We start from the raw sequence: 15,247 nt of genomic DNA, 5'->3' as shown, positions 1-15,247 counted from the left end.
AGGTGTCGGGAAAAAGTCTTTGGAGTAGACTTGTTTACCAAAGGAAAGAGAAAAGGGAAAGAGAGAATAAATGAATTGTAAGGAGAACCTTTAAGGAAACAGGAAAGGGATACTCCACTAAGATTCTGGTTTCAGTGTTTGGTTTGTTTGGAAAACTGCAGGTGAGGTAAGGGGGCTGTGAGGAGAGTCTCCCAGTTCCTGCTGCCTTCACCTCTTTCAAGTAAGGTTTTTCAGGCTAGCTGGAGGCCTCCTAGACTTGGGACCACCTGGTCAGAGGGGCACTTTAGGTGTAAATTGCCCCCAAGAGGACAAAGGGACACCCTGTGGTGCGGGTGCATCTTCCAACTTAATGAATATTTGTAAAGCCCTAAAAACAGTGCCCAGGAATGTTAGCTGCTACTGTTGCTGGTTCAGCCAAGAGGCAAGGTTGTCTTGGAGGAACCTGGAGAAGGTGGGTCAGAAGGTACACATGTGCATTGGAGGCCAGTGCCAGGCTTTTGTCATCGTTCAGGTCGCAAAGCATTTTGGACCATAGACTAAAATGGCAGGCTGTAATCATTCTAGGATGTGTCTCATTTTATTTTTGTTGACCTCTGTCATTTACCCCAGAGTAATTATCTGAGGCATGTGTCCTTATCCTGGGGGAAGTGGGTGGAGGGAGAGGGCTGCCAGAGGACCTTGACCACAGGGAGTCCTGGGGAGGGGCAGCACCACCTGGCTCTCCTGAGGCAGGAGCCGAGGGGGAAAGGGAAGCTCAGCAGCAGGCCTGGTGGGGTTTGCGGACACAGGTCCACGGTGGCCCTGATGAGCTCTCACCAAGGGGGAGGCCTGAGAAAGGTTCTTAGATTTGGAGGCGATGATGTTATCAGGGACCTTTGGGGAATAGTTCCCTCCTAAAATATGGTACAGAAATATGGATTATTCCAGATGACTATATTCTAAATAGTTATATCTCATCCTGTCTTAAATGTGCCCCTAGAGAATTATGTGATCGTATCTTAAAATGTGTCCAGGAACCTGCTGTTGACACCAATCCAAGGAAGCACGGCTGCTGTGCATACCACCACACTAGTTAGCTCTTTTGAGTCATAAGAACGTAGAAACCGGAGGCTTCCATATTCAGAGAACACCCGTATGTTTTTTCTACACCATTTATTACTTGTTCCACCAACTAATACACCAGAGTGTACATCAAGTGACTGTTTTTGTCAGGACCATCTCATTGGAATACATAGATAGTGTGCAGTTGTTTAAACAGGAGATCATGCTGTGGGCCAGCATGGTGGGTCCCAGTGGATGGGTTTTCCATCCAGGGTCTTCCCCTGTCACAGAGGTGGAATTGAGGGACCATGTGGTATTGAGGTTTTATCCATGACCTGGATGGCTGCTATTTAAGTGAAGCACAGCACAATTAGAGGCCGACGGGGTATATGGTGCAGACTTGGGAAACGGGGAGTGGTGGCTCTGGGCCTCCTAGGTCCCGTCAGGCCTCTGTCACTTGTGGTCACAATGCTGGTTGTCTTGACCCCTCGCTGTGTGTGCACAGGTCGGGGCCCTTTGAAGTGAGAGCAGACCTGGAGGAGTCCATGGAGTTCGTGGACCCCGGCGTTGCGGGTGAATCCGATGAGAGTGGCGACGAGCGCGTCAGTGATGAGGAGACCGACCTGGGCACAGACTGGGAGAACTTGCCGAGCCCCCGATTTTGTGATATCCCTTCCCAGCCCGTGGAAGGCTCCCAGAGCCAGAGCAGCCAGGTGTCCCCGCCCATCGCAAGCAGCAGTGCGGGTGGGATGATCTCCTCTGCCGCAGCCTCCGTGACCTCCTGGTTTAAGGCTTACACCGGACACCGCTAATGCGCACGGACCAAAGCACGCCAGGTTTGTGTCGAGAAAATTGTTCTTCCACTATGTTCTAGTAAATTTTGTGTTAAGATAGTGCCTGGAACAAAACGAGGTTAAACTTTGGGCTTTTTTTAAAGCAGGGAGACAAGCATTTCTACGTATCAAATGGCCAATGGGAGTGACCCTCACACTTATGATAGAACAACAGGTCAGAGGTCCTTCTGGCCAGACCCATATTGGTAGAAAAAAGACCAAGGTGTGCGTCCTGTTCTGTTAAAGCAGAAAATTCACTGGGGGCTCCCTTCGGTCATGGGCCACAGGACCCACAGATGTGGGCTGACACATTGATCCTTGTGTCGCTGAGACTGTTCCTGAACACTTTACATTTTAGAGGTTGAATCACAAGGAAGTGATTCCTGATGATTAGGACTTGAAAGATAAAAACTGTTTCACATGAGTTTGTGCTTATGCCATCATTTTTTGTACAGAGAACCAGCAGGCAATTTGAAATACTTGATTTCTCTAGAATTTGGTCATCTTTGGTTTTTAAGTCAAGGATTTTGGTTTTGTTTGGAAGGGGAGGGATGGAGGGAGGGGTAGTTTAAAAATTATTTCACTCGTGCTGCTGCTGTCGTAGCTTGTCAGACATTCCTGTTTTTCTTTCTCCCACACACCAAAGAAATGAAGGTCTTTTTTATTTTTGGGCCCACATCCATGAACAGAAGAAATCCCAGCTGCAATTATGGCCTGGAGATTTAAAAACTATTTTCTTATATTCTGAAGGGAATTAAGTTCATTCTCACATAGATTATTGAATTCCTACCATCTACACTTTGTGCATTTTGAAATCGTCATTTTAAGGTCATTCCCCTATGTAAGCTGTCTGCCTGGGCACTAAGGTTAAAAGCCACTTAACTAAATGGCCTCTGGTCATTCTTCCAGTGTCCTAGTTTCTTTTGAAGGGATTCAGTAGGTGGCAGGTTTTCCCAGGGAATACCATCTTGCTTGTTTTCTTAGAGGTTGGCATTTCTCTAGAATCACTACCTGCACTCAAATGCAGAGCAAATCATAGCTGATACTACTCTTCTCTATCGGACAGAATTTTCCCTCACCAAGAGATCATCTTCAGCTAATATATCTGTCTTGTCATTCTCTTAGTGACAATCTTAAAACTGTAGAGAGGCATTATGTACAAATATGTAAGTAGTTTTTTATTTTTAATAATTGCAAAAAAAATCCTATGTAACAACTACAAAAAGAAATCCTATGAAAAATTCCTAACAGGCATTATTACCATATCTTTTTAGTGTGATTAGCATGACAGTACCTCAGATAAATCATTCAGAGATGTGCCCTTCCCTAGCTTCTTTTCTTCTTGTAATTATTATAGTTGATACTTTGCCTCCAAATCCGAGGTGCTATGTAGCTTTTGCTATTGGTATATTGAAATGTTTGGTAGAGTTGCAAAAGAAGGGTGTTTATCCTATCCAGGAGTTCCGAGTTCCCTGACTATGAATTTTCCACTGAGAGAGGAAACAGGCTTTTCTCCATGTGGGTTCTCAATCGGTGGTGCCGGGTACAGCTTCATGATTGCTGAGCTAGCATTGTACCAGCCAGGTCTGAAGTTCACAGGGAATGGGTAGGTAGACTTGAACAAATACCAAATGAATTTAAAATCCCATGAGATAAGGGTTGTCTAGGCACTTCAAACCCTCAAAAAGAAGAGCTTAGTCTCGAGCTAAGAGAAGACGGAAGACAGATTTGGGGCTTGGGGATAGAGATTGACCTTGGCTAAAAGATGCACAGTTGTCATGGTTTTCTCAAGTAAGCCTGTTACGAAACCATGAATGTGAGGTCAAACTAAAGAATAGAATCCAGAGATCACAACTCCTATCTAGAGTAATTCAACAAAACTTACAAGGATATGGGAAATTAGGGATTGATAGGGTGTATTTTGTTGTTTTTTATATCAACTAGAGGCACTTTATTTAGGATTAAATGATCAAACCCGTTAGTGGTTTTGAACACCAACATACTGGCTTACACTGCTGAGATATTTTGGTTTTCATTATTTTGCACTGGATCCACCCTGTAAATATTCTTAAATATACATTTCAACCACTGTTTTTTCCTACTCTCTTTGCTGCTCATTAAAATCTTTCATGTAGGTGCCAGAACCATATGTAAACAGCTTTTTAAAAAATTGAAGCTGGTATTTTTTTTAAACAAAAGCCATAGAACTTGGTTATGTTTTCCATATAAAATGATTTGTTGAAACAAGGTAATACTGATAAAAAACCTACAGGCACCAACTAGGCTGCTTAAAATGGTCTATTAAAGACTTTTTTTTTTTTTTTTGTAATGGAATATAACTAAGAGAAGTTTTGCACATCTGTAAGTTAAGGGGAAAAACAGTATGTCAACATTGGGGGTAGTGGACAGGATTCACCTAAGGATTCATGTATCGATAATTTAGGAAAGAACATTCAGGGGCATGCTGTTGTTAAAAGAACTACAGTGTCTGAGAATATCCTTGTGGTGTCATGTTGCAGGAATTTCCCATTACTCTGCGACTTCCAAACCAGTTTGAGTCATAACAAATGTTTTCTAAACTTTTATTGTATTATTGCAATAAATCTTTTAACAATAGTTTGCTAATATGTGTGTCTTTTTCAAGCTCTGATTACTCGTTTCTATTGATACGTTGAGGGTAGCAAAATGAGATTTAACTCTGGAATGTTTTATACAAATTGTAGGGTAATTTTTAAAGAATTTTTTTTGTGGGCAGCCTGGGTGGCTCAGGGATTTAGCGCCGCCTTCAGCCCAGGGCCTGATCCTGGAGACCCGGGATCGAGTCCCACATCGGGCTCCCTGCATGGAGCCTGTTTCTCCCTCTGCCTGTGTCTCTGCCTCTCTGTCTGACTCTCTATCTCTCATGAATAAATGAAATCTTAAAAAAAAAAAAAAAAAAAAAAAGAATTTTTTTTGCTAGGTAAGGAAAAATATCTGGTAATCCTAAAAATTGTAGAGCTCATGGTGGTATTAGTAATGGTTCATCTCTTTCATCTCTGGTATCTCTGGTAAGCTGAGAAAAACTAGTTACTAACCACTTACATACTTTCTCTAAAGATGCATTTTTCTTTTGTAGCCATCATATGATGCATGTGCACTACAGTGACTTGGTGTATCATAGCAGCAGCATGGGGAGGAAGGGATGGGGACCTCGAGGTTGCCCATTTGGAACCTGCCCAGACTCTCTTCAGGACAAGAAAGAAAGTGAAGTATCAGAGTTAGAGTGGATCTATTGAGAGGAAAACCAAGTGATTTTGGAGAATCACACACACACACACACACACACACACACACACACCCTGTCCCCAGTCCCCTTTCAGGTTAGATTATAGAGAGGGTCACTTGCAGGTTGATGAGGATACCAAGAGTGTTTACAGGAAAACCATTGGCTGCAGAAAGCCACCCAGCAGCAGGAGGAAAACCGGCAAGGAAAGGGAAAGTCTTCCAAATAGAACATGTGTTTCAGTGCTCTTCAACCTCCCTAGGTAAAAGCATGCTCCTGTCTAGTGCATACTCAGATTCCCAGCCCCTGAGTTACATCATGGCTGATGCAGGAATCAGGGTGAAGCAGATGGGAAGCACTAAGGATAACTGCCTTAGTGGTTGGGTGGTCATCAAAAAGTACGCCAACAAAATGTCATGGGCTTTCAGTAAATCATCCAAACTTCAGCTATGAAATGCTCAATGAGAGAAAGCCACCACCAGTGCACAATCCAAGGATCTGGTGAAAAAAGAACAAATAATCCTAAAATTTGTATGGATCATGAAAGACCCCAAAAAGCCAAAGCAATCTTGAGAAAGAAGAACAAAGCTGGAGGTATCATAAATCCAGATTTCAAGATATGCTACAATGCTGCAGTGATCAAACAGTATGGTACTGGCACATAAGACAAATAGATCAATGGAACAGAATGGAGAGCCCAGAAATAGACCCATACTTACATGGTCAATTTACGTTACAAAGGAGGCAGGAATATACAATGGGGAAAAGACTATCTAAATGGGAAAACTGAATAGCTATGAAACTAGACCACTTTCTTATGTACACACAAACTCAAAATGGAGTCAAGACCTAAATGTAAGACTTGAAACCATAAAACTTCCTAAAAGAACACATACACAGTATGGAATTTTGCTACTACACCAAAATAATTGTTTTTGCATAGCAAAGGGAACCACTAACAAACATAAAGGCAACTTTATGGAGATTATATTTACAAATGATAAATCCAATAAGGGGTTAAGATCATATGTGTGTGTTTATATACACAACTCACCAAAAAAAAACCCAATCCAGTTCTTAACCTGAAGAGACATTTTTCTAAAGAAAATAGAAGGGTGCCTGGCTGGCTCAGTCAGTGGAGCATGCAAGCTCTTGATCTCGGGGTTATGAGTTTCCCACACTGGGTGTAGAGATTACTTAAAATCTTAAGACAAATGACCATAGACACATGAAAAAATGCTCAACGTGACTAATCTCCAGGAAATGCAAATCAAAACCACAGTGAGACATCAGTCATCAAAAAGATAAGAAATAAGTGCTGGTGTGGAGAAAAGGGAACTCTCAAGCACTGTTTGAAGGGAATGTAAATTGGTACAACCACTGTGGAAAACAGTATGGAGATTCCTCAAAAAGTAAAATTAGAAATACCTATGATCCAGTAATTCTGCTGAGTACCCAAGGAAAAAAAAAAAAAACACTAATTTAAAAAGATACATGCACCCTATATTTATGGCAGTGTTATTTACCATAGCCAACATACAGAAGCAACCCAAATGTCCATCGATAGATGAATAAAGAAGATACGGTATGTGGGTATGTGTGTGTGTATATATATATACACACAAGATGGACTGTTACTCGGCCATAAAAAAGAACATTTTGCCTTTTGTGACAATATGGATGGACCTAGAGGGTATTATGTTAAGTGAAATAATTCAGAGAAAGACAAATACCATGATTTCGCTTATATGTGGAAACTGAAAAAAATGGCCATTCATAAATACAGGGAACTGATGGTTGACAGGGGTAGGGGAGATGGGTAAGACAGGTGAAGGTGATTAAGAGGTATTCCCAGTTCAAAATTCACGGGGTACCTGGCTTGCTGACACAGTAAAGCATGTGACTCATGAGTTCAAGCCCCATATTGGGTATAGAGCTTACTTAAAAAATTAAGTCACAGAAATAGTACAGCATAGGGATAATACTATGACACATTGTGACAAATGGTAACTATACTTACCTGTGGTGAATACTGAGTAATGTACAGAATTGCTGAATCCCTATGTTGCACACCTGAAACTAATAGAACATTGCCAACTATACTCCAGTAATTAAATTTTTTTAAAAGATGGGATTATAAAAGTCTGTTAAAAAAAACGGGGTGGGGGGAATCCCTGGGTGTCTCAGTGGTTTGGCGCCTGCCTTCGGCCCAGGGTGTGATCCTGGAGTCCCGGGATCCAGTCCCACATCGGGCTCCCTGCATGGAGCCTGCTTCTCCCTCTGCCTGTGTCTGTCTCTCATGAATAAATAAAATCTTAAAAAAAAAAAAATATCTTGGGCACCACTGAATCAGAGTCAGCACTGTCCAGTGGAAATAATAGAATTGGAATCTGCACATTTGACTAAATTTTGTTAGTCTCATTAAAAATAGGTGATGCCTGGGTGGCTCAGAGGTTGAGTGTCTGCCTTCAGCTCAGGTCATGATCCTGGGGTCCTGGGATCAAGTCACACATTAGGCTTCCTGCGGGTGAGCCTGCTTCACCCTCTGCCTATGTCTCTGCCCTCCGTCTCTCATGAATAAATTTTTTTAAAAAGTAAAAATAGGTAAAATTTTTATATTCAAGATATCCAAAAATATTATTTTGACATGTAATCAATATGTAAACTAAGATTGGGGGGGACAGAGGGCCTGCAGAAGGGTCATACTTGTATTCTTGCCTTGAGCCACAAAAATACTGAGGAAGGCTTGCCCCTTTACCTACACCCTTATAATAAATCCTCCTTGAATTTGGTCATTTTGGGTGTGCCTGTTTCCTAGTGAGACCTTGTGCAATGAAGAACCTCTGCAGAGTAGAGACCCGAACAAATGGAGGGACCTTAAGCCACGACTACAAGCCATGGAAAAGAGAGAGGTAATGGGAGAGGTCCCAGCCACATATGGGGGCCACCTCACCACCATCTGTCTCTACTTAGGTGTCAGGGCTGAAATGAAAACTGTTCCTGGCAGGCTACACACCCTGCGGGAGCATCCTGCTCAACCACCTACATAAAGGAGGCTTTAGTGTGGAAGAGCAGACTCAAGGCCAACAGCTGAGTCCCTGTGGGGAAGGCATTGGCCTGGGCCTGGCTCCACCCCTACTCCTTCTTGACTGCAAACGTGCAGTTGTGCCAATAGGACATCTAACCTCATAACAGATGGAAACAGACACAAATACGACTTTGCTTTACATCTTACCAATGGGCAACTTTTGAATTACATTTTTGAAGTGCATCATACTCTTCATACCGTGCAACAGACATCTGAAGATGCCAGTTTGTAAATCAACTGTTTGATATGGGGGAGTAAGGGGCAGAAGTATATTAAGCAGCACAGGTGATAACTGCCCTAATTAGGAGATGGGATGTGCCATTCGTCAAGTCTGTTTCTGCTGTGCACACATCCCTCAGCAAGAGCACCTCCTCCTTCACTCCTTACACAGGTCTCACCACTGTCCTTGGTACAGATGATTCTCTGCCGGGGGGTGGACACAAAGGATCTCCAAGAGTGATTTCAGCTGTATGCCCTTTCCTTCCTAAATGCCAACTTCAGAACCTAATTCCTGCTGTGTTTCATTGTTCCAAAGAATTTGAGACAAAGGGTCCCCAAACAAGTTTGTACTGAGGCCTCTTCTCTAAGAGTGGATGGGAGGGCCTGTCAGGGGGGTGAGACTATCACCTCTCTGTTCTGGACTCCCCAGCCAGGAACACTAAGTGGCTCTGCTCCTCTAAGAGAACACCAAGGTCAAATGAGCCACCTAGAATAGGGGTGCTGCCTGACTGGTTTTGCTTAGGCATAAATACACTGGAAGTCACCGGAGGGAGCATGACCACAATGATGTTTGCTCTTCCCATGAGGTTATGCAAACACCAGCTACGGCCACAAACTTAGGAACAGCATGCACATCAATAGAAGGGACTGCACCCTTCCCACAGGGGTACTTTTACCAACTTACAAAGATTGCAACACTAGCTTATTTGAACCCAGAAGAAAAACACGGAAAGGATCAGGTTCCCCAAATGCTAAGCCATGTGCACCGTAGAGCATGCAATTCAGTGCAACATGGTACCTGGCAGGAAGAGCTGTGCGACGTCAGCTCTTGTGATGAGTGGTCTGCAGTAGACTGCAAGAAGTTTGGGGATGACGGGCTTCGTTCTGGTTTTCAGGCAGACTATCTCTTTGTGGGACAGAGGAGGAGATAATAGCCAGTCTGCTGAGTGAAGAATGAAGGCAGTGAAAGCTGGGAAAATGCCTGGGAATACCCATGTAGTAAGTCTCCAAGGCCCGTCCATAAAGGGAGGCAGGGTGGCCCTAACAAGTCCATGTTAGAAGGGATAGTTGGACAGAGCCCAGGAAGGGAGCATAGGTGTCAGCCCACAGCCTTCTGCAGCCACCGGGCCCAGCGCAGCCTCCAGTCAGGGGAGCCACTGGCAACAGAGCCCAGATCACACCAAATGCACAACTGATGGTTAACCCAGCACAACTCAGAGGGCTGCTGCGGGAACATTCCTAATCAAGAGTGCCCCCAAGAGACCAGCTGTAATCCTTCTAGATCCCTTTAATCCTCCCCACTTCAGGTTTCTCATACTTCAGGTGGAAAATTACAGTAAAGCCTAGGGCCATCAGAACGTGCCAGCACCCCTCACATTTTTTTTTAAAGATTTTATTCATGAGAGACACACACACAGAGGCAGAGACACAGGCAGAGGGAGGAGCAGGCTCCATGCAGGGAGCCCGATGTGCGTCTTGATCCCGAGTCTCCAGGATCAGGCCCTGAGTTGAACGCAGGTGCTCAAGGTCCCTCTTTGCTCCTTCGCTATTTCCAATTCATCTCCATCTTGCATACTGGGTAGAGGATGGTGGGGGAGATCTCTGACTCCCAGATTTCTCTCATTCTAATTTTTTCCTGACGATTGGGAAAACTAGGCCAGGCACATTGAAGCCTCTGAACAAAAACCAAAAGGTGGAGGTTTTATTTGGGTCCCCACGGCAAGGTTATTTCCTTTCTCGTGAGTCAAGTTCAGCAGCAGCGCTGGAAAGCAGTAGTGCTGGGCTGTTGCAAGGAATTTAAAGTGGGCGGTCTTCCCCGGCGTGGCACTAGGGGGCTCTGGAGCAGTGTCTCTCCCCTAAGAGGAACGCCAACTCCTCTAAATCCACACCAGGGAGGGGGGCGCCCTCTGATGCCACCTGCGGAAATCCTCTCATCCCCACAGGCAGTACTGGCTCCTGCCACAATGTTCCAAGGGGGTTGCCAGTGATTTGAGGCCCCCAGGAATCACATGCCAAGATGGGGCGGAGGCATTCTTACCTGGTCCTCTGCTCTCAGCCCGAGTCACAGCTCTGTGTCCCCCGCAAAAACCAGATCCGGCATGGCTGCCTTGGGAAAACCAACTAAAACAATCGTTTATCCTGTGCGTCCGCCTGGGCAAATGTAGAAGCGACAGCTAGTAACAAAGCAAGCTGTGTTTTCTGGGCACTTTCCACCCGCCCAGCTGTACTCTAAATCCTGTGTGTGCAGATCTGCTTTAATCCTAAATCATGAGCCATGACAAAGCTATCAGGAAGGCATGCAGAGACTGCCAGTCTAAAGCAAACCACAGGGGAGGAGGAAAGCCCTGGAAGCCTCAGCCCAGGGCACTCGAACTGAAAAGCATTTCTGCCATCCCTCCACTGGGGCAAGTCGTGGGGCCGGCGCAGATACCAAGAAGGAAACGAGGGCTCTTCTCAGCCTATCCTTGTACTGTCACAGGCTCTGGCCTCGTGGGCTCCGAGGCTTCACGGCCATTGCCTGACAGGGGCCCACTTGTTCGGGGTTAGGATGCCGCCTGCCCAGGGAGCAGCCGCTGTGTCTACGAGAAGGGGCGGAGGAACCGGAGGCAGATTCCGGGTTGGAAGCCGCTCCACGGCCACCCACCACCTCGCCACGGGTGACCCTGGCTCCACCCGGCTCCAGCCCTGTCCCACTGTGCTTGGCTGACCCAGCCGTCTCCTCAACCTAGTTACTTCTGCTCTCCTTCGGGGCCACCGCAGCCTGCACTCATCACTTCCCCATCAGCTCCTCCCGGGAACAGTTATGCTTCTTCACGGCCTGAGGCTGACCCCGGTTCCAAGGGGTTTCGGTGGGTACCTGATTTCAAACCAACCTAGTTTTTAGGTAAGCCTCTGCAGCAGCTTTTTGGGGGCCAGTACCTTCCAGCCCCACCCAGCATTACATGACCACAGACTTGAATATATCCTGACTTCTTAATCATTAGCTAGTCACGCTTAGACATGCTGTGAGAACATCCTAGATAATACCTCCTCCAACAGGAGACATGGTAGGTATTGGGCAGACAACAAATTCAAAATAAGCATTAAAGTATTGCAAAAATGGGGATCCCTGGGTGGCGCAGCGGTTTGGCGCCTGCCTTTGGCCCAGGGCGTGATCCTGGAGACCCGGGATCGAATCCCACGTCAGGCTCCCGGTGCATGGAGCCTGCTTCTCCCTCTGCCTATGTCTCTGCCTCTCTCTCTCTCTGTGTGACTATCATAAATAAATAAAAATTTTAAAAAAAAAAAAAAAAAAAAAAAAGTATTGCAAAAATGTAAGCTCATAGGATTAAGATGGTCTCTTTTCTGTGGCAAAAAAACAATTTTCTCTCCCCCTTCTAACGACTCAAAATTTAAATTCTTGCGATTTAATTCACCACATAATTCTCCACTATTAATTACCTCAAAATAGTAAGGAAAAAATTATGCAAAACTCAGGTCCCATTTAAGATGCATGTTTTTATTGAAGTTAAAAATTCGTAACCAGACAGAAAGAGTAAAGTAGACAAGGATGTTATTATCTGACTATATAATATCCTCTCATTCTTGGTGGATCACTAAAATATAACAAAGGATTGTTCTCTATGCTAATTTTAAGGTTGTCCAGTTAAACCATTATTTGGTATCTTCAACAGGTTAACCTCTTAACTATTTAGAGTTTCTTCTCAGAAACATTATATATTATACAAGAAACATTCATAGTTTATTTGGGAAACATTCATATTTTATACAGGATGTACAAATTTAAGACAAGACAATAAGAAAAAAAAAATACCACACAATTGTAGCCGCAACACTATCCTAGCTGCATTGTGGGGATTATGTTCAGTCTGTCCACTATATACAACTGCATTTAATAGTGTTATTTACAGAGGGGCCAAAGCACTCATCTAAGGTAAAGGCGCTCGGGTTTAATGTGCACTTTCATAGCCCTATGAAAACACAACCATTATATACACTGTAAACACCACAGGGCATGAAATCCATCTCCAACCACAAACTTCAATCTCACAGATCAAGCATACAAGGGCTAAAGGTAAGGTGCCTGACTTTTCCTTTGTAAGCATACTTTTCATCCAAGTGTGCTGCTATTCTTTCCATAGGACACTAGTCACTTATTTCAAATATGGTGCCAGTGCTTAAAACATTTCTGGAACCCCTTTTTGGGGATTGCCTGCATAGTCTGCAATGAACTCTTCTGAACGTCCTTGTTGGTGGCAAGTCTTTGTCCTTTGAGGATGGATTTGATTTGGGAGAACAGGCATATTCACAGCCAAGCGAATCAAACTGTGGGGACACCACCCTGGACCAAATGGGAGGCGCCACTATAAACAATGAGACCAATTTCCTCATATAGCTCATAAAGCCAGAGTTTAAAAAATGCCTGAGCAATGGCAGTCCTGATGGAGTGAGTACAGATTCTCCTACAGTGATGGCTCTGAGGGGCAACATTCACTTGAATGGTGGATCTAGGTGGTGTTTTGCCATTTTAAGGATTAGTCCTTTTGTCACCTCTCACGTAGACTCTAGTATTCCTCTTCAGTTTCGGTCCCCTTTGCTTTCTTATGGATCGCCCGGTTAAAGCTGTGGCAAGCAGGGACCCAGTGATTGTCATGAAGCCCCAGCTTACAGCCAGGGAAGCCCTTCTGAGACCGGTGGCAGCACATCCAGTATCCTGGCCCATAGGGCAATGCCTGGCAATAGGGCTTGGGGTGCCACCGGCACAGGGACACATCCCCTTTCACGTATTTTTTCTTGCACTGCTTGCAAGGGTCCTCTCTATATCGCGGATCTCGCACCCAGCGGGAGTCTGCGGGCCTGATGTTGTAGTATTCGATGATAAACTTGAAATAGCAGCAGGTACACTTAAGAGCCACTAAGCTCTTGGTGGGGAGTAACCTGAAGATTTTCACCATGAGGTGGTGGGGCAGAAAAGCCATGTACTGCTGAGGCTCCAAAAGCTGCTGGATTTTAAACCTTGTCTCCAGAAAGTCATGAGACACTTGCTTCTTCCAACTGGATGCCTCGAGCACCGGCAATGTACTTTCCACCGGAGAGGCTGGCGGGACAAACGCGTCAGCTGACACGCTTTTCTCCTCTGAGGCACTGTCCCCCTCAGCAGCATCCTGAAGCTGCCTGGCCTCAGGAGACTCCCTTGTGCTTTCACTCAACTGGGAACAGCCCGACTGGCGTTGACCCGGTGGCAAAAAAAACAACATCCCTGGAAGTGGGTCTTCACAGGACTTTAAACTAGAAGGCTGGCCTTGCTCTACCTTGGACACAGTGATACTAATGCACAAAGGTTCCTTTCTTCTCTGATCAGGATTTTGGCTAGTGAGCGGAGCGAGCTCTCTACTCCTACAATCAACAGCATCTGTGGGCAATTCAATGGCTTGAGGGCAGGTGCGAGGAGGAAAAGGTGACCCAGCAAGTTCCTCGGTCATTTCCACGTCGTATCTATTGCCGTTTTTCATAGCAGTTTGCTGATCTGGCTCAAATTTTGCACTGTCTGTGAGGAAATTCACACCGGCCGGCAATGGGGGACAGCCCCGAGGAGCACTGTCCCAGGACTCATTCTCCCTAGGAGAACAATGGTCAGCTCTTGAGAGACTGTGGTCCGCAGACACAGACCCCACAGGATTCACCTGAGTGTCTGGTGCCTCCAGGGCACCTTTGTTTGTTTTGCCTTCATTAGCCTGCGTGCCATTTGCAAGCAACACCCGGCCCACATTTCGACGGAAGCTGTTATTCCTCGAGAGGCTCCCAGGCTCACGCTGGCTCTGCCGCTTCAGGCACTCAGACTCCAGCCTGGCTACCATGTCAAGGACACGGATTGGCTCACTCTGTGGTTCACCGACCTCAGGATTTCCCCTTTCTGTGGATTCTTCACAAGCTCCTGGAGCAGAAAAGGGCTCGGAGGCTGAGAGCCCACCTCTGGCCTGCCCAGGAAACCTCACCACAGACGGTGAATTAGTGCAGTTTTTCGTACAAGTAGCCAGTAGGGCACTGGCCCTTTGCTCAAGGAAGGCAACCATCTGTATGACTGACAGAGGCCTCCCGGTATAGACCCCATCGCCACTGTCACTCACATAATGCACAGAACAGTGCTCAATGCCGCACGCAAAGGGCTCAGGCTGGTAGCACCTGCTGTTGACTTCCCTCATCCTTTCTAACTGTATCTTGGCTTTTTTAAGATCCCCTGATTTTTTCCTTCTTTTAGTAGCTCTCCCATCAATATCCCAGGAGCTTTTTATTTTCATAGATCCTATCCTATTGCTACACTGGTGGGCTGCAAAGAATGCAATTTTCTCCTTGGTATTTCCCGGTTTCACAACAGCCCAGATATCAAGCGGCCCTTCCCCTTCTTCACCCTGGTGGATTGTTGCACATGGTGCATTCTTCTTGGTTTTAACATTCAAGCTGCTCTCTACAGGACTCTTCCCACTCATGCTGCACAAAACATTTGGAGAAATAATCCCAAAAGGCTTTCGAGATGATGCTTTACCAAGAGAGGGTGAAGGAAATACACTTGGTTTCATGTAGCTAGCTTTGCATTTTTCATCATTCACTTCGTGGTGGGTCATAGGAGTTCTCAAAGTTTCCTTGCTGATTTCCAGAGGTGACACTTTCTTCTGGAGTTTCCAGTATGGCTTTAGGTGCATAACAGAGGCTCTACAGGAAAGAAATACATATTTGATTAAGATAGTGCTTTTGTTTTTAGAAAAGTTTTTTAACATATACTCTGACAGTCCTAGCAAGTAATAG

At 45.3% G+C, this 15,247-nt stretch overlaps 2 protein-coding genes across 9 annotated transcripts in view; one reads left to right on the top strand and one right to left on the bottom strand.

Moving 5' to 3' along the window:
• The window catches only part of ATG14 (autophagy related 14), a 35,123-nt gene extending 30,633 nt beyond the window's left edge, over window positions 1-4,490 (top strand). Inside the window, exon 10 of the mRNA XM_038544791.1 lies at window positions 1,547-4,490. Within this exon, the coding sequence (XP_038400719.1) occupies window positions 1,547-1,853 (307 nt within the window). The 3' untranslated portion in view covers window positions 1,854-4,490. The remainder of the gene's footprint in view (window positions 1-1,546) is intronic.
• A 7,676-nt stretch (window positions 4,491-12,166) lies between these two features.
• FBXO34 (F-box protein 34) overlaps window positions 12,167-15,247 on the bottom strand; it is an 82,221-nt gene continuing 79,140 nt past the window's right edge. For all 8 annotated transcript variants that reach the window (XM_038544787.1, XM_038544786.1, XM_038544789.1 and 5 more), the window contains one exon: window positions 12,167-15,154. In XM_038544787.1, the coding sequence (XP_038400715.1) occupies window positions 13,009-15,144 (2,136 nt within the window). In that variant the 5' untranslated portion in view covers window positions 15,145-15,154 and the 3' untranslated portion in view covers window positions 12,167-13,008. The remainder of the gene's footprint in view (window positions 15,155-15,247) is intronic.

Source organism: Canis lupus, chromosome 8 (assembly GCF_011100685.1).
Source record: "Canis lupus familiaris isolate Mischka breed German Shepherd chromosome 8, alternate assembly UU_Cfam_GSD_1.0, whole genome shotgun sequence".
Classification (NCBI taxonomy): Eukaryota; Metazoa; Chordata; class Mammalia; order Carnivora; family Canidae; genus Canis; species Canis lupus.
Note: the sequence above shows the minus strand (reverse complement) of the source record. Positions and strands in the feature narration are given on the sequence as shown.